Below are 23,435 nucleotides of genomic sequence, written 5' to 3'. Positions count from 1 at the left end.
ATAGATTTCTCTATGTGCGTGAGAGAGAGTGTTTGTTTCTGTGTGCGCACATGCTTGGTAAAGTGTGTGTGATGGAGTACAATGGTAAAAACCTGTGAGAGGGTGGGGAGGTGTGTGTCTGTGTTTGTGTCTATGTGAGAGTATGAGAGCATTTGGTGTAGTGGGGTCACCTGTAGTGTGACATGAACTCAAGGTCCCATTTGAACCCAACCTCATGGGTTCCGAACTTAGCTATCATCCTCTGCTCAGCCATTCTGCATTGTTAGATATCCCGAAGTCTGCCTTGGAGGATGGTCACCCAAAGATCTGAGGCCAAATGTCCCAGACCACTGGAGTGTTCCCCAACTGGGAGGGAACACCCTTGTCCTGCGATTGTTGCACGGTGTCCATTCATTCGTTCTCATATCTTCTCCTTATTCTCGCCAACATAGAGCATCCTTGAAGGAAGCATATATCAGGTATAGACAGGATAGATCGAGTGAATCCTTGGAGTAAAAAGGAAGTAGGAGTATACTTAAGAGGGAAATCAGGAGGACAAAAAGGAGACATGAGATAGCTTTGACAAATAGAATTAAGGAGAATCCAAAGGTTGTTTACAAATATATTAAGGACAAAAGGGTAACTAGGGAGAGAATAGGGCCCCTCAAAGATCAGCAAAGCGGCCTTTGTGTGGAGCCACAGAAAATGGGGGAGATACTAAATGAATATTTTGCATCAGTATTTATTGTGGAAAAGGATATGGAAGATATAGATTGTAGGGAAATAGGTGGTGACATCTTGCAAAATGTCCAGAATACAGAGAAGGAAGGGCTGGATGTCTTGAAACGGTTAAAGGTGGATAAATCCCCAGGACCTGATCAGGTGTACCTGAGAACTAGAGAAGCGATTGCTGAGCCTCTTGCTGAGATATTTGTATAACCGATAGTCACAGGTGAGGTGCCGGAAGACTGGAGGTTGGCAAACGTGATGCTACAGTTTAAGGGCGGTAAAGACAAGCCAGGGAACTACAGACCGGTGAGCCTCTTCTCAGTGGTGGGCAAGTTGTTGGAGAGAGTCCTGAGGGACAGGATGTACATGTAGTTGGAAAGGCAAGGACTGATTAGGGATAGTCAACATGGCTATGTGTGTGGGAAATCATGTCTCACAAACTTGATTGAGTTTTTTGAAGAGGTTACAAAGAAGATTGATGAGGGCAAAGCAGTAGGTGGGATCTATATGGACTTCAGTTCGGCATTTGACAAGGTTCCCCATGGGAGACTGATGACCAAGGTTAGATCTCATGGAATAAAGGGAGAACTAGACATTTGGATACAGAACTGGCTCAAAGGTAGAAGACAGAGGGTGGTGGTGGAGGGTTGTTTTTCAGACTGGGGGCCTGTGACCAGTGGCGTGCCACAAGGATCGGTGCTGGGTCCTCTACTTTTTGTCATTTACATAAATGATTTGGATGTGAGCATAAGAGGTACAGTTAGTAAGTTTGCAGATGACACCAAAATTGGAGGTGTAGTGGACAGCGAAGAGGGTTACCTCAGATTATAACAGGATCTGGACCAGATGGGCCAATGGGCTAAGAAGTGGCAGATGGAGTTTAATTCAGATAAATGCGAGGTGCTGCATTTTGGGAAAGCAAATCTTAGCAAGACTTATACACTTAATGGTAAGGTCCTAGGGAGTGTTGCTGAACAAAGAGACCTTGGAGTGGAGGCTCATAGCTCCTTGAAAGTGGAGTCACAGGTAGATAGGATAGTGAAGAAGGCATTTGGTATGCTTTCTTTTATTGGTCAAAATATTGAATACAGGAGTCGGGAGGTCATGTTGCGGCTGTACAGGACATTGGTTAGGCCACTATTGGAATATTGTGTGTAATTCTGGTCTCCTTCCTATCGGAAAGATGTTGTGAAACCTGAAAGGGTTCAGAAAAGATTTACAAGTGTGTTGCCAGGGTTGGAGGATTTGAGCTATAGGGAGAGGCTGAACACGCTGAGCTGTTTTCCCTGGAGCGTTGGAGGCTGAGGGGTGACCTTATAAAGGTTTACAAAATTGAGGGGCATGGATAGGATAAATAGACAAAGTCTTTTCCCTGGGGTCAGGGAGTCCAGAACTAGAGGGCATAGGTTTAGGGTGAGAGGAGAAAGATATAAAAGAGACCTAAGGGGCAACGTTTTCACGCAGAGGGTGATACGTGTATGGAATGAGCTGCCAGAGGATATGGTGGAGGCTGGTACAATTGCAACATTCAAGAGGCATTTGGATGGGTTTATGAATAGGAAGGGTTTGGAGGGAAATGGGCCGGGTGCTGGCAGGTGGGACTTGATTGGGTTTGGATATCTGTTCGGCATGGATGGGTTGGACCGAAGGGGCTGTTTCCATGCTGTACATCTCTGACTCTATATGAAAGAGACCACCTTGGCCGAGTCACATGACTACCTACAGCGCACATGATGGGTGGTGTCTGCATATTTGCAGAATTGTATTTGATGAAGGAGCAGCACTTCGAAAGCTAGTGCTTTCAAATAAACCTGTTGGACTATAACCTGGTTTTTTAACTTTGCCCATCCCAGTCCAACACTGGCTCCTCCATATCACAGAATTTATAGACAGAGATCAATGGGCAGAGAGATCAAAAGATCTTGCAAATGGAATGAGTGGGGTGTCAACAGGCTGACTGTTAGGTCTCTGCAGGTAATCAAACGTGCCAGATGATGTGAGTCAACTATCAGCAGCTGAAAGACAAGTGAAACAATGACATATAATTCAATTACATGAGGCAGAAAGATTGCTACAAAAAATTAAAAATAAGGTGGTGTTGGAGACAAACCAAATGACTGGAATAATTTAATGGGCTGAAGAACCGCATGCTGATGGACTGAGCAAGGAAGAGAGTTAGATTCTAACACGTGGTTACAGTGTAATATCAATTGTTGATACAAGCTACCTTCAACTTGAGAGGGATATTAACCAAGTGTGTGATGCTGGAAAAGTGCAGCAAGTCCGGCAGCATCCAAGAAACAGGAGAATCGACATTTCAGCCATAAGCCCTTCATCAAGAATCTGCTTGGTAAACAATTAATATATAACTTCTCAAATCTATAACCCAAATTCTGACTGAATTTTTATTCGTAGAGCACAGCCACAGTCTCCAATGAGGTTTTGTAGATTTAAACAGTAATGGTTATCTGCTTCCCCACCTAAACTGAATAATGAATAGTTCTGACGATATCTACACCATTAATGGCACCTGGGCTATGTCTTTCAGTGTAATATTGTGTCTTTATTGAAAAATAAAACTTTTAAATGAAAAGTTATATACATACGTTTCCTCAGGAATATTACAGTAGTCCCACATTTTGTGATCCTGTACTTACAAATCAGGTCACCTTTTGAATGTTCAAGTACAGACTGGCTACAAATACTCCTGTGATTTCATTATGTTGTCTTTTAACAGGTGTTCGCAAGGGAGGGAAATGTACCCAACATCATAATTGCAGTGAGTATGAATCACTACCCATGCCAGCACTTATTTAATTGTTTTACAGGAATGTGTCATAGTAACATACTGAGGTGTTTTCAGATCCTGCAACTTTGTTAGTCAACAAAAGATTGATGTGGTCAATATACAGAGGAACCTTGATTATCCAAAGGACACAGCGGGAAGAATTTCATTCGGATAATCGAATGCTGGATAACACTGTTAGCCAAGCATTGAGACCTTGTGGTCTTGTTTGGATAATCCAAAATTCAGTTAATCAAATGCAGGATAATTGAGGTTCCTCTGTATTCTGTTTAATCTGAAACATATTAATGCCTGATGTTTTCCTAAGAACAGAACCTCAGAAATATCATTTTAAGCTGTAAGGCTAAAACTATTTTTCCTGCTTAACTGATTATCTTCTCTGCTGTTAGACAAGTTAAAGGGAAAAATTGATGTATACTAACTTACTGTTGCTGCCCTTTCATATTTTACCAATGACAATTGATCGATGTTCCTTGATCTGAATGAGGTATTATGGCTAGACTATTAATCCAGAAACTCGGCTAATGATCTGGGGAATCCTGCCACGGCAAATGGTGGAATTTGCATTAAATAGTTAAAGATCTACTGTTGACCATGAAACTGTTGTCAGCAGCAAACAGTTGAGATTCTCTGATAAGTCTTTTGCCTCGTCTGGCTTGGATGTAACTCCAGACTCTCAGTAATGTGATTGACTCTCAGTTGCCTTCTGAAATAGCCTGGAAAGCCATTCAGTTGTATCAATCACTACAAAGTCTCAAACAAAACCGGATGGGTTACTTGGCATTGACCTGGGCAGTAGAAAGCACAATGGCAGAAATAGCCCTGTTGACCCAGCAAAGTCTTTCTAGCTAACATCGAGGAGCTAGTGCCAAAATTGGGAGAGCTGTCTTACAGACTAGCCAAGCAACAGTATGACAGTCATATTCATAGAATCATACATTACAGAAAATGACAAAGACATCACTAATCCTGGATATTCCTGCTCTGCAGCGATGGTGGTACTATGGTATACAATGCAAGGGAGTTGCCCTGAGAGTCCACAACATTGACTCTGGACCCCATGAAGTCTCGTGGCTTCAGGTTAAACATGGGCAAGGAAAAGTCCTACCGATTACCATGTACAAAACTCCCTCAGGATGGTGAATTGGTACCCCTCCATATTGAAGAACACTTGGAAACACAGGGGATGGGTGGAAAATTTCAATGTAGTGACTCGGTAGCAACACAGCTGTTTGTGTCGTAAAGGGCCCGGTAGAAAGTGAGGACTGCAGATGCTGGAGGTCAGCGTGGTGTGTGTCATGCTGGAAAAGCACAGCAGGTCAGGCAGAATCCGAGGAGCAGGAGAATTGACTTTTTAGGCATAAGCCCTTCAAACATTCGCCCCGGATGCTGCCTGACCCTCTGCTTTTCCAGCACCCCAAACTCCATTCCTAAAGGACATAAACTGGGTCTACAGCAGGTGGTGAGGGAACCAACAAAAAGGAAAAACATACTTGACCTCATCCTTTCCAATCTGCCAGCTGCAGATGCATCTGTCCATGACCATATCAGTACCAATGGCAACTGCACAGTCCTTGTGGAGACAAAGTCCTGCCTTTGTATGTGCTCAATGGGGCAGACTTGGAACAGATCTATCAACTCAAGACTGGGCATGCATGAGGCACTGTAGGCTGGATTCCGGTACAATCTGCAATATCAGATATGCCCAGCATATCTTCCACTCAACCATTACCATCAAGCCAGGGATCAACCCTCGTTCAATGGAGAGTGCAGGAGGACATACTAGGAGCAGCACCAGACATGCCTGAAAATGAGATGGTAACCTTGTGAAGCCACCAAGCAAGACTACTTGTACACAATCCTGATGAAGGGATTATGCCTGAAATGTCAATTCTCCTGCTCCTTGGATGCTGCCTGACTTGCTGTGCTTTTCCAGCGCCACACCTTTTGACTCTGACTCTCCAGAATCTGCAGTCCTCACTTTATTGAAGACTAGTTGCATGCCAACAGCATAAGCAGCAAGTGATCTACAGAGGTAAACGATCTCACAGCCAATGCAACAGATCTAACCTCTGCAATTCTGTCACATTGAGTCGTGAATGGTGGTGGACGATTAAACAATTCACTGGAGAAGCAGGGTCTACAAATATCCCATCCTCAATGATGGAAGAGCCCAGCACGTTAGTGCAAAAGCTAAGGCTGAAACATTCACAGCAATCTTCAACTAACAGTGCCAAGGGAATGATCCATCTCTGCCTCCTGCAGTGGTCTCCAATGTTACAGATACCAGTTATCAGTCAATTCAGTTCACTCCACATGATATCGAGACACTGGATACTAAGGCTACAGGCCCTGTCAACATTCTGGCAATAGCACTTAGGATTTGTGCTCCAGAGCTTGCTGAACCCCTAGCTAAGCTCTTCCAGTACTGGTACCTACCGACCAATGTGGAAAATTGCCCAGGTATGTCCTGTACATAAAAAGCAGGACAAATCCAATCCAGCCATTCCTGCCCCATCAGTCTACTCTCGGTCATCAGTAAAATAATGGAAGGTGTCAATAATAGTGCTATCAAGCAGCACCTGCTCAGCAATAATCTGCTCAGTGACACCCAGTTTGGGTTCTGCCAGGGCCACTTGACTCCTGAATTTATTTAGTCTTATTTCCAAATGGGCAAAAGAACTTAATTTCAGAGCTGAGGTGGGAGAGACAGCCGTTGACGTCAAGACTGCATTCAACCAAGTGTGGTATCAAGAAGTCCTAGCAAAACTGGAATTGGGGCAAACTCTCTGCTGGTTGAAGTCCATGTCTGACACATAAGAGGATGGCTGAGGTTGTTGGTCAGTCATTTAGCTCCAGGACATCTGTGCAGAAATTCCTCAGGGGACTGTCCTTGGCCCAATCTTCAACTGCTTGATCAATAACCTTCTCTCCATCATAAGGTCAGAAGTGATGTTCACCACCATTCTTGATGGCTCAGGTACTGAAGCAGTCCATGTTCAAATGCAACAAAATCTGGACAATACCCAGGCTTGGGCTGGCACGTGACAAGTAATAGTCTCACCAAACAAATGCCAGACAATGTCCATCACTAATAAGAGACTATCTTACCACCACGCCTTGACACTCTGTGGTGTTATCCTCACTGAATGCCGCACTGTCAACATCCTGGGGTTTATCATTGATCAGAAACTCAACTGGACCTGCCACTAAACATGGTGGCTACAAGCGCAAGTCAAAGGTTAGGAATACTGTGGCAAATTACACACTACCTAACTGCCCAAAGTTTGTCCACCATCTACAAGTCAGAAGTGTGGTGGAATACTCCTCATTTGCGTGGATGAGTGCAGCTCCAAACAACAATCAAGAAGCTTGACATCATCCAGGACATAGCCGCTGGCTTGATTGGCATAACATGCTATCACACCCTCCACTACTGATGCTCAGTAGCAGCAGTGTTTACTCTCTGCAAAATGTACTGCAGACATTCAAAAAAAAATCTTGACAGCACCTTCCAAACCCATAGCCACTTCCGTCCAGGACATAGGCAGCAGATATATTGGAACGCCACTACCTTCAAGTTCCCCTCCATGTCATTCAGCATCCTGACTTGGAAATATTGGCATTCCTTCACTGTCAGTAGGTCAAAATGGTGGAATTTATCCTAAAAGGCATTGTGGGTCAAACTGCAGTACATAGACTTGCAGCAGTTCGAGAAATAAATATGCGTCAGCCAGTTATGCCCACATCCCACAAATTAATTTTTTTAAATTGTACAATGGCTTCACCCGTGCTTATTGCGTAGGCAAGATTGCCTATACTTTGACTTTATGCCACTTTCCCATTGATTAGGAATTTTAATCTCCACTATTTGTTTCAAAAGTAATGCAAAATTTGCCAGCAATAACATTTGAGGGAGAGCTCACTGAATTCAATCTATGATAACCACTTTTCTCCGCACCCAGATTGGATGTAAATTTCATCTTTATGGTGGTCTAAAGCTTTAATCTCCTATATCTAAATGCTAGAAAGGTGAACTATTAGGCGCCTCAACTTTTTATTCACTTCATAGAATCATACAGCACAGAAGCATATCCTTTTAGTCCAATCAGTCCATAGCGATATAATCCCAAATTAAACCAGTCCCACCTGCCTGTGCTTGGCCCATATCCCTCCAAACATTTTCTTCTTATTCATGTGCTTAACATCTTTTAAGTGTTGTAACTATAGCTGTATCCATCATTTTCTCTAAGTTCATTCCACACATGAACCACTCTGTAAACAAAAATATAATTGACCCCATGTCTTTTTTTTAAGATCTCTCTTCTTTCACTTTAAAAATACGTCCCCTTGTCTTGAAATCCCCCTACCTCAGGGAAAAGGCACTTGCCATTCACCTTGTCTATGCCCTTCATGATTTTACAAACCTCAAAGGTCGCCTTTCAACCTCCTACGCTCCAGTTGAAAAATGTCCCAGCCTTTCCTTATAACTCAAATTCTCCATTCCTGGCAACGTTCTGGTAAACCTTTCCACAGCTTAATAATATCCTTCCTATAACAGGACGACCAGAACCAACACTGTACTTCAGAAGAGGCCTCACCATTCAGTTGCAATTAGGGATAGGAAATAAAGGAATTCAGGGAAAGGTAGCATGGAGTGGGGGGAATATGAACAGAAAGAAAAGGTGGAAAATACTTTCCAGGTCAGGGAAAAACCACACTAGTGTTTAGTTTGATTTCATACATGATGTCAAAATTCAATGTTGATATTCATGGGAAATCATTGACTTCTTCAAGATCATTGTATTTTACTGTTGGTGGGAAATATTTAGCACAGTCCTTTTTAAGTTGTCATTGGTAACTTAATTTGACAAATCTCAACTGCCTGCCATTCATAGAAGGTGAAGGCATTTAAATTCCACAAAAAAATCTGGAATTGAAAGCCACTCTTGGTAATAGGCACTGTGAAATGGGGAAGCGTAAGCACAAATCAGAGTAATCCATTCAATATACTATGGCAGATCCTCCGAATTAGTGTTTTGTTCTCACCTTTCTCCCCATATCCTTTGATCTTTAGTCCTTGTTCTGCATCTTTCTTGAAAGTCTTCAAAACACACACTTTTTATGAAATTTTTGTAAAAAGTCTAGTTCACTAATGTCCTTTTGGAAAGGAAATCTGCCATCCTTCCTTGTGACTCCAGACTCTCAGCAATGTGGTTAACTCTTAACTGTTCTCTGAAATGATCAGCAAGCTATTCAAGGGCAGTTAGGGGTGGGCAATAACTGTTGACCCATGAAATTTATATTTATCAAATTGTCCTCTGATTATTTAGCAGATGGACATTAGTTGGTTTATGGAAAATCAACCTCATTGCCACAAACTACACAACCACTCAGTGATGTTTTGTCCCATTGATGTACAGAAAATATAACTATACAGTTGAAATGAACTATAAGATGCAATTTAATAAAATATAACAAATGAGAAATAGCATCTTTAAAAGCTAATGACTTATTTTTGTTAAGGGTCCACCTGGCACTGGAAAAACCACAAGCATCCTGTGCTTAGCACGTGCATTGTTGGGACCTGCACTGAAAGATGCTGTTCTTGAGCTCAATGCCTCAAATGACCGGTAAGATGCAGGATATTTTGCATTGTTTCTTGTTCTGCCTCTAAAATAGATCAGAGTAATATTATTCACCTGGATTGAATTTTTAGAGTATGGTGATTCGTGGGGGAAAAAGAGAGAAAAATACTTTTCTGGTGTATCATACATGACCATTCATGACCTCATCTTCCATACAGAGTACTTATTAAAACTTTTCAATAATTGCAATGGGGTCTTTGGGGATTAGCACTCCAACTGTTGCCTTCACTATGTATTGCTTTCCCATTTTGTATACTTAATGCCAATTCTCTGAAGGTGCCAACCTTCCTAAGGCAGAGTCACAAATTCTAATCCGTAATCTCTTTTCCAGTAAGTGAACAAACGTGACTGCATTTTTCCAGCTTAGGTCTGATGGCAAGCCATCAGTTGAGCAAATTTTGCTGCTACTATTTGTATTTAAAAGTACAAACTAAAGCAAGTGCAGCAAGCATTGGCTTTTGATTGTAACCGTAGCTTAAAAAGAGAGTGCATGATCTTGGAAACAGCTGTCCTCTTGCTGTGTTGGGCTGTTGCGAAATATAATCTTGCACAATATGTTGTATTCTAAAATAGCATTTTCCCAATGTTTTGTTCTAAATCCCCACCTGACCTTTTTGTTGCTTCAGTCAGGGCTGATTATTGGAACAGTAGGGGCAGTTGACACATTAAACATGAAATTAAACATGAAAATCAAAATATGACCTAGTGTTTCATGATGCAGTCCATTCACCTGTAATGTCAGTTACTGTCTACTAATTGTTTGGTGTGAATAAACTGATTTTTATAACTCTGCTGAGTTGTAATGAGTGGTTTTTATGTGACAGTTGATAGTGATGAACCTTTGAGATAATTGAACAGGGTTGGACCTGAGATTATCTCATTTCTGCAGTGAAGACAGGTATTAAAATAAATCTTGGATTTGAGCTAAGCACAGGATGCTTCTGCCTTTTGTGGATTCAAAGTGACTCAGCTAGTGATTTATATCCTAAAATTGTAACTATTTTAATGTGAGAAAGGTGGCAACAGATTTTTTTTCCACACTGTAAAACCTCTGATTCAGGAGGTGACTAGATAATAAAAACAAAGTAGAAGCTAGAATAGGCAATTTGGCTGCTCTGTCATTCAACATGATCACTGGTGGTCCTGTATCTCAATATCATAATTCTGCTCTCTTCCCATTCTTGACAACTTTAACATCTAGAAATCTGTCTCTCTCTCTCTTTTTAAAATAGGTTCAGTTACCTGGACTCCACAGCCTTTTGAAATAGAAAATTCCACGCATTCATCCACTCTCTGGGAAATGTTTCTCATCATCTCTGTTCAAAATAGCCTACTGCTTCACTTGAGACAGTGATCCCATTGTCGGGGGTGCATCAGCCCTGTTAACATCTAATATTTCAATGAGATCCCCACTAGCTCTTCTAAACTCCAGTGAATACAAGTCCAGTCAACCCAATCTGTCCTCACAGAACAGACCTGCCATCCCAGAAATCAGACTGATAAACATTTACTGCATTTCAGCTGTGCCATGAAAAACTGTTGAGTACAACAAAGTGTGGTCTCACAAAGGTCTGTACAGCAGCAATGAGACTTTCTTGATCCTGTACTCAAAGACTCTTGTATTGACAGCCAGTAAAGAACAATACAAGCCCTTGATGTTGTGCTGACCTTTATTCCTACTCTCAGATCAAACTAACCTACATATTCTTCATTTTACTTTCATCCATGTGCCTATTCCAAGAATTGCTTAAATGTTTCTGATGTATCTACTACCACCGTTGGCAGTACATTCCACACACCCACCACTGTGTGGAAAGAACTGACCTCTGACATCTCCCCTAAACCTTCTTCCAGTCACCTTAAAATTATGCCCCCTCATGATAGCCATTTCCGCCCTGGGGAAAAGTCTCTAGCTATCCACTCTATCTATGCCTTTCATCATCTTGTACACCTCTTTCAAATCACCTGTCATCCTTCTTTGTTCCAGTGAGAAAAGTCCTAGCTCCCTCAACTTTTCTTCATAAGGTATGCCCTCCAGTACAGGCAGCGCCCTGGTAAATCTCCTCTGCACCCTCTGTAAAGCTTCCACATCCTTTCTATAATGTGGTGACCAGAACTGAACGCAATACTCCAAGTGTGGTCTACCAGGGCTTTAGAGAGCTGCAGCATAACCTTGCGGTTCTTAAACTCAATCCCCCTGCCCATGAAATCCAACACACCATATGCCTTGTTAACAACCCTATCAACTTGGAGGGATCTATGGACGTGTATCCCAAGATGTCTCTGTTCCTGCACTGTGCCAAGAATACTGCCTTAACCTGTGATCTGCATTCAAATTTGACCTTCTACAGAGAATGACTTCACACTTTTCCAGATTGAACTCCATCTGCCACTTCTCAGCCCAGTTCTGTATCCTGTCAATATCCCTTTGCAACCTTCCACAACTCCACCAACCTTTGTGTCATTGTCAAAATTACTAACCCCCCCTTCCACTTCCTCATCCAAGACATTTATAAAAATCACAAAGAACAAATATTCCACAACAGATCCCTGCAGAAAACCACTGGTCACCAAGCTCCAGGCTGAATACTAGGTAAAAACAATGACTGCAGATTCTGTATTCCTGATGAAGGGCTTTTGCCCGAAATGTCGATTTTACTACGCCTTTTCCAGCACCACTCTAATCTAGACTCCAGGCTGAATACTACCCACTGTCTTCTATGGACCTTATCAAACCCCTTGCTAAAGTCCATGTACACCATATCCTTCATTAATATGTTTTGCCATATCCTCAAAGAATTCAATAGGGTTTGTGAGGCATGAACTGTCCCTCTCAAAGCTGTGCTGACTATCTCGATCAAGCTATGGTTTTCCAAGTAATCATAAATCCTCTCTCTTTCAGAATCCTCTACGATACCTTTTCCACCACCGATGTAAGACTGACTTGTCTGTAATTCCCATGGTTATCGCTATTCCCTTTCTTGAACAAGAGAATAACATTTGCACACTTCAATCACCTGATAGTACTTCAGTGGACAGTGAGGATGCAAAGATCATCACCAAAGTGCAGTAATCTCTTTCCTCTCTTCCTGTATCTAACCTTGGGTATATCCCATCTGGTCCTATCCTCAAATTATCTATCCTCAAGTTTTTCAAAATCTCCAGCGCTTCCTCATCAGCATGTTCCTCATCAGCATGTTTCACTGTCTTCACAAACGATAAGGTCTCTCTCTTGAGTGAATACTAAAGCCCTCCCTCCCACACCAGCTCTGCAGCCACATGTTCATCTGCACTTGCTCTCTGTTCCTAGCTTCACTGGCCTGTGGCACAGGTAGCAATCCTGAGATTACTGGTCTGCTCTTCCTGCCTTTTAGCTTCCAACCTAACTGCCTGTATTCACTTTTCAGGTCTTCTTCCATTTTCCTAGCTATGTCATTGGTACCGGTGTATACCACAACTTCTGGCTGTTCACCCTCCCCCTTAAGAAACTTGTAGACTTGATCTGAGACTTCCCTGACCCTGGCACTGGAAGGCACCTTACCATCTGGGAGTCTTGTTCATGATCACAGAGTCTGTAGTCTGTTCCTCTAACCAATCGAATCTCCTATCATTATTGCTCTCTGATTCTCCCTTTCCCTTCTGAGCCACAGAACCGGGCTCCGTGCCAGAGACCTGGCTGCTGTGGCTTTCCCCTGATATGCCATCTCTTCTTCTTCCCCCCCCCCCCCGCCCCAACAACGGTATCCAAAGCGGCATATTTGTTGTTGAGTGCAGCGGGCATAGGGCATCCCTGCATTATCTGCCTATTCGCTTTTCCTCTCCTGACAGTCGTCCAGCTACGTCTATTCTGTAACTTAGCTGTGACTACCTATAACTCCTCTTCCTCACCCCCTCAGCCTCCCGAGTGATCCGAAGTTCATCGAGCTCCAGTTCCCCAACGCGGTCTGTGAGGAGCTGGAGTTGGGTGCCCTTCTTGCAGGTGAAGTCAGTAGGGATACAAGTGGTGATCCTTACTCTCTCTCATCCTGGAAGCAGAGCACGCAACTACTCAAGCTTCCTTCCCGTCTGCTCTATATTGCCAAAAGAGATTTTTGGAAAAAAAAGCATTTCACTTCTTAATTCGTTACTTTCATTGCATGGTGAACAAGGACATCTTTTGTGTTTCGATTTTTCCAATTTTTTACCATTTTAGTTAATACTCTGCCATTATATTTTGTGAACAACTGTCACTTCTCCATGTTATGCTGCATCTATTACACATTCACCCACATGCGCAACTTGTCTCAATCATCCTCCTCCTTCATTCACAATCCCTCTGAGGTTTTGCATCATCTACAAATTGAGAAATAATACATTAGATTTCCTTATCCACACTGTTGGTATGTATTGTGAATAGCTGGGGCGCATGCACTAGTCCCTGCGGTACCCCACTCGTCATTGCCTTCCACTCTGTTGGTCTTGTGTCCTGTCTACTTGGCAATTCTCACTCCTTGCTATTATTACCATGAATCCCGCATGCTTTGATTTTACTTACTTTTTGTACAATTTTTCTGAAAATCCAAATGTATCATTTACACTGATTATATCCTCGTCAATCTACAAAAAAAAATCTCTGGCAAAATGGCAAAGATGATTTCCCTTTCATCAATCCATGTTCTCTTTGTGTAAAATGTCATAATTATGCAAAGAATTTTTCCCCAAAGTGTCTTATAATAGACTCCAGCATTCCTCTATTTGCTACTAGCCTTTGTTCCTTTTGTTCACCTTTGCTTTTTGCCTTTTTTTAAATTTTCATCTTTGTTTCACTCATTCTTTTCTCCCCATTCTCTCCCTTTGTTATATAGTTCAAACTGGAGGAAGAGCGCCTCATCTTCCGCCTAGGAACCCTCCAACCACAAGGGGTGAACTCAGATTTCTCCAGTTTCCTCATTTCCCCTCTTCCCCTCCCCCCCCCCCCCCCCCCCCCCCCACCTTGTCTCAGTCCCAACCCTCGAACTCAGCACCACCTTCCTAACCTGCAATCTTCTTCCTGACCTCTCCGCCCCCACCCCCATTCTGGCCTATCAGCCTCACCTTATCACCCTCACCTTAACCTCCTTCCACCTACCGCATTTCCTGATGTTCCCCATCCCTCCAGAATGTCACCATGTTCCAGATGACAGCAGTATGGAAAATGAGGCTGGCTAGAAGAAGAATTGGAGTGTGTTTCGCACAAGAGTCAAGATTAGAGTGGTGCTGGAAAAGCACATCAGGTCAGGCGGCATCCGATGAGCAGGAAAAATCGAATTCCTGATGAATGACTTTTGCCCAAAATGTTGATTTTCCTGCTCCCCAGATACTGTCTGACCTGCTGTGCTTTTCCAGCACCACTCTGATCCTGACTCTAATGTCCAGCATCTGCAGTACCCACTTCTGCCGACATGTTTTGCATAAACTAACCGCCCCCAAGCCCATCTTCATGCCTTCCTCAAGGTACTGATTGTTGAATTATTTGAGGCTGAACAGAATAAAATGCTTCTAGCTATTGTCTTAGCCTTCACTTTCAGAAGGGCTCCCTTAGAGAATGAGTAAATCTTTTTGTGTCTTGCATCAACTGTCATTGGGGTTCAGCAAAGTTTGAGAAATTTAGATTAGTTCTTGGGCTGCATAATAAATCAGTCCAGCACCAAATATTTTGTCTTTGATAATGTTGGATTATGACTTTGATATGAATACGGCTTGTCTTTTTTACAGGGGTATTGATGTGGTCAGAAACAAAATCAAAATGTTTGCCCAGCAGAAGGTCACACTGCCAAAAAGTCGTCACAAAATCATTATCCTGGATGAAGCTGACAGGTGAGAAGATTCATGTATTTCAGAATGAAAGTTTCATTGTTGCATTTGTAATTTAGCCTGAGACAGCAGGCAGATGTTAACAAAGCTTCAGTTTGAGTGTGGTAGGGATATCCTTTCCAGTCTGTATTTCTGGTCAGCTCAGCACTTTTTTTTTATTGCTTTGCGATTGTGGTCAGAACAAAAACCATGAATATCATGGGTAGATCCAAGCATAAAGTGACTAAAGGCTCTGTAAATCTAGTCACAGCTCTTAGTAATTTGAAAATATTGCACTCTCATTATTTGAATGCAGTGTATAAACAAGAGCTTGTATGTCAACAGCTGCTGGTGGGTATCTGCATTGTGTGCAATCGTTTCTAAGGTTGTGACTTGCTGCCAGGAGTCACCAACCTCTCTATTGGCTCTAAGAGTGTATTTAAGTAAACCACTGGCTATGCTTCCCAATCCCCAAGTCAGAGCATATGGATTGAAGTCCCATTCCAGGATTTGAGCACATAAATCAAATCTTTCTGACGAAGTATTAACCCAAAGATTTAATTTGCTTGCTGAGTAAATACACAGATCCCACAGCTTCATTTCCAGGGGTTGATTTTTTTTCCCCCTAGGTGTCCTGACCAAAATTCATTCACAACAGCATGTTTACTTTTAGAAGAAACTACCTTCATGTCATTTCCTTTGCAGGAACAAGATATGTGTAATTTGCTTACACATAATAGTCGCTGCATTTAAAAAGTAATTTATTGCTGATAAAATAGTTTTGGAACATTTTGAATATTGCCAAGATTGTAGAAGAAGTATCTGCCAAGTGTATACACTTCAAAGCTGTTCACTAGAGCTGAAAGTATGATCACTACTGTTCATGAAATGTATCATCTCCATTTTTGGCTGAGATCATTCCATTGTTGCTGACAACAAAACCATTACTGATGGGTAACGAGTGTAGTATGTTCTCAACCTCCAGTGTGACATTCCTGAGATACACTTCCAACCTTATACCACCTCAAGGAATGCCTGCTTCTAACTCTATTATATTGCAAACTGCCACTGCCCACAGCTTGTCTGCTGCTGAAACCCCCATTCATGTCTTTGTTACCCTCAAGTGCACCCCTGGCTGGTGTCTCATATTTAGAAACTTAACCGTCCAGAACTCAACTGTCCAGGTCTCACCTTGCATGAAGTCAGAGTTCCTTGTCACTCCAGTGCTCTCTGACCTATATTTTGTTTCCAGTTAAGCCGCATCCTGATTTTTAAAATTCTTATTTTTGTTCTCAGGTTTTTCATGGCCTAACCACACTTTCAACCCTATATGTTCTACCCACCCCGCTAAATCTGGTCTATAGATCATCCCTGGTTTTAAATCGCTTCATGTCTTCCATTGCCTTGGCCCCAAACAGTAGAAGTTCTCATCACTCTAGTGCCTCTAACTCACTTCCTTCCTTAAATGTGCCTCTCTGATTATCTAACCAAATATCTGTGTATCTTAAGACTATATTTCACGTTATAATGACTCTGTGAAGCATATTGGTAAGATTCATTTATGTTGAAGATGCTATATAAATATGTTAATCTGTAGACACCAGCTCACTTATCAGGCCAGCATCTTATAGAAGAGAGATGAAGCTTATTTGAACGTCTCCAGTGATTCCCACAGATGAGCAAGGACTGAATAATGGATGAAGAGGGCTTATTATTTATTTGATATTATTCAGCTTTGTTTGATTTAAAGTATGACAGATGGAGCTCAACAAGCCCTAAGGAGGACAATGGAGATTTACTCTAAAACAACTCGCTTTGCACTGGCATGCAACGCTTCAGACAAAATCATAGGTAGGTTTTTGCTGAACAGATAAATTTACAGATGCATCACCAGAAGTTATTAAATTGACTATTCTCCTGTTTTGGGTGTTTACCATTTTTCCACAGCAATTATTTCTGTTAGTTTAATCTGAGCTGTTAAAAACCATGTGTATTCTCATTATTTTATATATATTTTTAAAAAGCCTGTTCAAGGTTGCAAAATGCTGAGAGAATCTTAAAGACAGGGACTGCAGTGAGAAGGTTCAGTCCTTGGGTGTGGGACTACATGCACGTTTAGTCACAGAAAGTAAGACAATTTGGCAATCTTTATCATATTATGTAAATACAAATTGTATTTAAATAAAGGATCTCATGTTTCTGTGAATGTTTACACCTTAACATGGAATATACCTTGATGCTTACCAACTAATAACTCTCCCCACTTTTAAAGTGACCTGAAAGATTGCAATATTACATTCAGCTGGCACCTGCCTTACATGGCTGTAGTGCCTTCAAGCAATTGAAACTTTTGTAAATTGCAAGGAATCATTTTTAGTTTACTGTAAACAGCCTTGCATGGTATCAACAAAGCAGGTGTTGCCATAGTGGCAAGCTATGGAATTGTAAGCACTCCTGGGGCTGATCTTGTGATTTGTTTGGCTCATGTCATTCAATGGTTTATTTTTAGTAGCTTACCACTTCCTGGCCCGGATCCTCTTGAACACTTACACAATGAATCATACAGTTCAAAACTTGAGTTGAGTGTGACTGCATCTAGGCCAGGGGAGATTGTATCTCATGAGCTTGATGGGCTGTCATAATGAGTTGTAAAGTGAAAGATTATAGTGTTGGGGAGGGGTGCAAGAAAGAGATTGCCAAAATGAAGTGCTCTTTATCTGCTGCTATATAATTTAACCAAAGAGTAGTCTTTATTTTCTGTTTAAGTCTAGTATAGTGCTAATACTGTACTGCACATTTTAGTGTTTACTGCTTGCCTAAGCATGGTTGATTAGGTGTGTCTGTATGCTTGAGATGGTCATTAGACAGATCCAGCTGTGCCTTTAGGATGTTGCACAAGTCAGTAACCAAATCATCTGTCTGCTTTTACCTCTATTGTTAGTTTCTTAATATCTGCCCAATGATTTAACAGTGATATTTGTTGTCAACTATTTCATGTGATACAAAGGATACAAGTTGTTTCGAATTACAGCATTTGCCAGATAAGGAGGATAGCTATTGTACTAATTGGTGGAGCCTAAAGATGTTGTGTTATTTCCTTGGTGCCTTTTGTGTGCTATGCCTGAAAAAAGCTGGTCAGAGGTAATATCTGGCTATTTGTACAGACCTCTTCTAAACAGAGAACTCTCTGCCCAACCACAAATTGATGAAAGATTCTTTTCATAATGACTGTTTTCTGTCAACTTGTGATCAGCTCAAGCCCCAGAACAAATTTGGAAAGCTAGATTCTCATCCTGAAGCAACCTTGCCTTAAGTTCAACATTCAAGATGTTATAATTGTTTCTATTGCGGAATCACCTCAGCGTGTGCTATTGAATTCATGTAATATCCATGGCATGTTCTTAGAACCTATCCAGTCTCGCTGTGCTGTCCTGCGTTACACAAAACTCACTGATGCTCAGATTCTGGCTCGACTGATGCAGGTGGTTGAGAAGGAGAATGTCCAGTACACAGATGATGGACTGGAAGCCATAATTTTCACAGCACAAGGAGACATGAGACAGGTGAGATTAGTTTTAGTAATGGTACAGTGTAGAATGGGGATGCTGACTGCGAAATGTCAGTAATAACACCAACCAGCAGAGAGGGTATGCCGTTTGCGGAGAACTCCCAGATAATGGTTTCCTCATGACCTTTTCCCAGCACCAACTGCAACGTGCATTTAGAAGCTAATGAACATCCAGAAACTATATCAAATTAACTTTTAACAGCAGCAACATAAGCTGTGAGGTAAACTTTAGACTGTAAAAGAAGAAAAAAGGTTCATGGATGGGATTCCAGGGCTTGTATAAATTTGCACTTTTAAAAATGTAGGTGAGCTGTTTACTTTGAATTTTTGTCCTTGTATGAAAGGCATCAGTATTTAAGAGTTTGATGCTTCAGTTCAGGTATCTCAATAAGATACAAAATCATTGTGCTATAATATGCAAGAACTCTTTCAAAGAGATCTCAGGTGACTAATTTGCATCAAGTTATCAGTAATTTCACCAAACTCTCAACAATAAGGTTGACTTGACTGAAAAATGGGAGAAAGAAATAAAATGACGAAAGAACTGCAGATGCTGAAAATTAGAAACAAAAACAGAAATCTCTGGAAAAACTCAGGTCTAGCAGCATCTGTGGAGAAAGATCAGAGTCAACATTTTGGTCCAGTGACCCTTCCTCAACTCCAGGAGAAAGAAACTTTTACTCTGTTCCTCTCAGCTGAATCTGTGTAGCCAAATGTTAGCATTGCAGCATGTTAATCTTTGAATAGACATTCTAATATAGGTGAACCAAGTTATTTTGATTTCAATTTGGTATCTAGGAACAAAATTATCCTTTTAATTTAACAGGCTTTGAACAACTTGCAGTCGACACATTCTGGTTTTGGGTTTGTTAACAGTGAAAATGTTTTCAAGGTAAGTGCTTTCTTTAAATAAAAACCTAGATTTACCTAATAGCTTTGTTAACTCAAAACATTTCACTGCTAAATTGTTATTTGAAGCTTACAGCAAGTTATTCTGGTGTTTATTGAGATAATGTTGACCTGAGCACTGAGCATTCACAGCTCCTCGGCAATTAATGTTATGAGACTGTTAAATGTCCATTAGAGTAAACCAACGAGTCGGTGGTTGTGCACCTAATGTCCAAGCCCCTTCAGTAATGCAGCACGCTGCAAGGGACTACTGCAAATCCTCTCCAAGTTTTATGCACAAGAAAGATGGCTGAACCAGTGTTGCATCGTTAGTTACAAAATGTTAGTTTACACCAAAGTCTATTGTTTATCTTAGTCTCTTGGATGTGTCTCAAAGTTTTGAGCAACCTTTTAAAATAATAATGTATATTTCTTTCAGGACAATATTTGCTTTAGAATGGCCAATAGTTCTGAGTTGCATAGAGTTGTTATAATGCTTAACGTTTTCATTGTTTTATTAAATGCTTAAGTTATTTCACTGTGAACATGTAAATACTTTACAGATTTGTAGTTTCAATTTGTTTCCTACATCTTAATGGGCAGGAGCTTTTTTAGCTCTGTATTCCCAGCCAGAAAACATGGGCCTGATCTAGTAATGTTCCTTTCACCTGCAACTTTTTAGCCAAGTCCTTACCAGGACCATGGAATTGGTGAATTCTTACATCAATGGAAACTAAGAATGTTAGAGTTTCGATATCACCTTCAGCGGGATATAGATAAGCTGCAGAGCTGGGCAGAAAGGTGGCAAATGGAGTTCGATGTAGCTAAGTGTGAAGTGATTCACTTTGGTAAGAGTAACAAGAAGATGGGATACTGGGCTAATGGTGGGATACTTGGTAGTGTGGATGAGCAGCGGGATCTTGGTGTCCATGTACACAGATCTCTGAAAGTTGCCACCCAGGTAAATAGTGCTGTGAAGAAGGCATATGGCGTACTGGCTTTTATTGGTAGAGGAATTGAGTTCCGGAGTCCTGGGGTCATGTTGCAGTTGTATAAGACTCTGGTGCGGCCGCATCTGGAGTATTGTGTGCAGTTTTGGTCACCATACTATAGGAAGGATGTGGAAGCACTGGAACGGGTGCAGAGGAGGTTTACCAGGATGTTGCCTGGTATGGGAGGAAGATCGTATGAGGAAAGGCTGAGGCACTTGGGGCTGTTTTCATTGGAGAAAAGAAGGTTTAGGGGTGACTTGATAGAGGTGTACAAGATGATTAGCGGTTTTAGATAGGGTTGACCATGAGAACTTTTTTCCACGTATGGAGTCAGCTATTATGAGGGGGCATAGCTTTAAATTAAGGGGTGGTAGGTATAGGACAGATGTTAGGGGTAGATTCTTTACTCAGCGAGTTGAGAGTTCATGGAATGCCCTGCCAGTAGCAGTGGTGGACTCTCCCTCTTTATGGGCATTTAAATGGGCATTGGATAGGCATATGGAGGATAGTGGGCTAGTGTAGGTTAGGTGGGCTTGGATCGGCACAACATCGAGGGCCAAAGGGCCTGTACTGCACTGTATTTTTCTATGCTCTATGTTCCGTCAGTTGGCACCCCTCCAACCTTTGAAACATGGTGTTTGGGTTAAAGCTCCATTTTGGATTTAAGCACACAGTTGAGGGTAACGCTGCAATGTAACAGTGAGAGGAATGCTGTATTGCAGAATTTCCTTTGAGTTAATCAAAAGTTCTGCCTGCCACTTCAGATAAATATCAAAGATCTCATGCCACTATTCAAGGAAGAGCAAGAAATATTCCCTGTGTATTAACTGACTAATTACCAAATAAAGCAGATTATCTGGGAACTCACTTTGGGGCATCCAGCCAAAAACATTGTTGTCTCTACTAACATAATTGGCGATACTCTAGAGTAACAGGTTGGTGATGAAATAATTTGGATCATCTTAGAATGTATTATGACACTGCATAAACAGCATTTTCTAATGTCTAGCATATTGAGAGTGCATTGAACTGTCTGCCATGGTTAAACTTATAACAAATGCAAATTCTGACATCTACAAAATCGATGCCTGAGATTCTAGTTGGGTTTGCACAGATATGTCACTGAGCTGGAAAAGCACAGTCGGCCAGGCAGCATCCGAGGAGCAGGCGAGTCGATGCGTGGAGCATAAGCTCCTGTTCCTCAGATGCTGCCTGACCAGCTGTGCTTTTTCAGCACCATAGTTTTCAACACTCTGTTCTATCCTTTTTCTAAATGCCACTGTTTCCAATAGGTCTGTGATGAACCTCATCCACTTCTGGTAAAAGAGATGATTCAACACTGTGTCAGTGCAAACATCGATGAGGCATACAAGGTAGATTCCACATAATGACTCTTATAATTGTGCATGTTTGTAGATAACTCCTCAAATACAAAACATATCAATATCTCTTCTCCAAGCTTTTGTTCAGCCAAAATGAAGGAAGCACAACAGGTCTATCAGCCTGATTAAACCAAACAGCAAATGTTCCGACTATAGCTGCTTCAAGGCAGCAGTATATCCAAAACGGAACCATATCTCACTCTGTGACCAGTTTTCCTCTTCCTGAATCTATGGTGCAGGGCCAGAATATTCCCAATATTTTTCTCCATAAAAGCTGCTACCTCCAATCCGTCTGTGCACTCTCTCATTCTAAAGCCAAACATGAGAATTTATTTTCCTGTAATAATGGTTGTAACCATTCAAGGAGCTCATTAATTTTTACCTCACCTTATTCCTTTTGGTCCATGTCGTAGCCTCTCCCTAAAGCTGACATCATGTTATCTTTAAAAATCCCATGAGGACACAGTTTCCTCTAATTTCTCTTTACTGAGTGTGGCTTGTTTCTTTTGCTGGTGGTCGCTTGAGTATTGCTAGGTATGTATGCACCTTAAAAGGAAACATTCTCAACTTGGTATACAACAGAATGCTGTGCAGCTTGGAGGGAACATTCCTCATGAAACCTTTTCTGAGCATGGCTTTTCTCTGTTGCATGTATGTTTTCAGTGCCCAATTCTCCTTTTCACCTAAAATTAAACAAGTAACTGCATGAAGCAAAACCAGAAATTGCTGGAGAAACTCAGCACCTCTGACGGCATCTCTGGAGAGAAAACTGAGTTAATCATAGTTCTACAGCACGGAGACTTGCCCTTTGGCCCAAACTGGTCCATGCTGACCAAAATGTCTCTCCATGCTGACCCCATTTCGCTGCACTTGGCCCATGTCCTTCTAATCCTTTCTTATCCATGTATTGTCCAAATGCCTTTTTAAATGTTGTTAATGTACACCTCAACCACCTCCACTGGCAGCTCTTTCTACATGTGCACCACCCTCTGTGTAAAAAGTAAGTCGTCCCTTAAGTTCCCTTTTATTCTTTCCTTAAACTGATGCTCTTTCGTCCTCGATTCCACAACCCTGGGAAAAAGACTGACTGCATTCACCCTATCCATCGCCTCTCTTGATCTTATACATCCTCAGTCTCCTATGCTCCATTTTTGGCAAAAAAAGGCCTAGCTTGTTCAACCTCTTCAGACCATTGAGTCCTAGCAACATCCTTGTAAATTTCCTTTGCACTCTTTCCAGTTTAATAACATCCTGTAGCAAGGTGACCAAAACTGAACACAATAATCCAAGTGCAGCCTCATCAGTGTCTTGTACAACTGCAACATAACTTCCCAACCTCTATACTCAGTGCTCTGACTGATGAAGGCCAGCGTGCCAAAAGCTGTCTTTACTGCCCTGTCTACCTATGACTCCACTTTCAGAGAACTATGCACCTGAACTCCCAAGGAACCTCTACTCCAGTACACTCATTAAGACCCTACCATTCACCATGAAACTCCTGCCTTGAATTGACTTTCCAAAATGCAAGACCTCACATCTCTAAATTAAACTCCCTTTGCCATTTCTTGGCCCATTTCCCAACTGATCAAGGTCCTGTTGCAATTTTTGATAGCTTGCCTCGTTGTCCACAAT

General features: G+C 41.6%; 1 protein-coding gene across 1 annotated transcript in view; it reads left to right on the top strand.

Annotated features, from left to right (window-relative positions):
* rfc2 (replication factor C (activator 1) 2) overlaps nucleotides 1–23,435 on the top strand; it is a 37,525-nt gene that overhangs the window by 7,221 nt on the left and 6,869 nt on the right. The window contains exons 3-9 of the mRNA XM_072589335.1: nucleotides 3,446–3,487; nucleotides 9,041–9,147; nucleotides 14,896–14,997; nucleotides 16,724–16,824; nucleotides 18,379–18,536; nucleotides 19,368–19,433; nucleotides 21,714–21,794. Of these exons, the coding sequence (XP_072445436.1) occupies nucleotides 3,446–3,487; nucleotides 9,041–9,147; nucleotides 14,896–14,997; nucleotides 16,724–16,824; nucleotides 18,379–18,536; nucleotides 19,368–19,433; nucleotides 21,714–21,794 (657 nt within the window). The remainder of the gene's footprint in view (nucleotides 1–3,445; nucleotides 3,488–9,040; nucleotides 9,148–14,895; nucleotides 14,998–16,723; nucleotides 16,825–18,378; nucleotides 18,537–19,367; nucleotides 19,434–21,713; nucleotides 21,795–23,435) is intronic.

This window comes from Chiloscyllium punctatum, chromosome 19 (assembly GCF_047496795.1).
Source record: "Chiloscyllium punctatum isolate Juve2018m chromosome 19, sChiPun1.3, whole genome shotgun sequence".
NCBI lineage: Eukaryota > Metazoa > Chordata > Chondrichthyes > Orectolobiformes > Hemiscylliidae > Chiloscyllium > Chiloscyllium punctatum.
The sequence above is the reverse complement of the archived record's forward strand: the minus strand, read 5'-3'. Positions and strand labels throughout refer to the sequence as shown.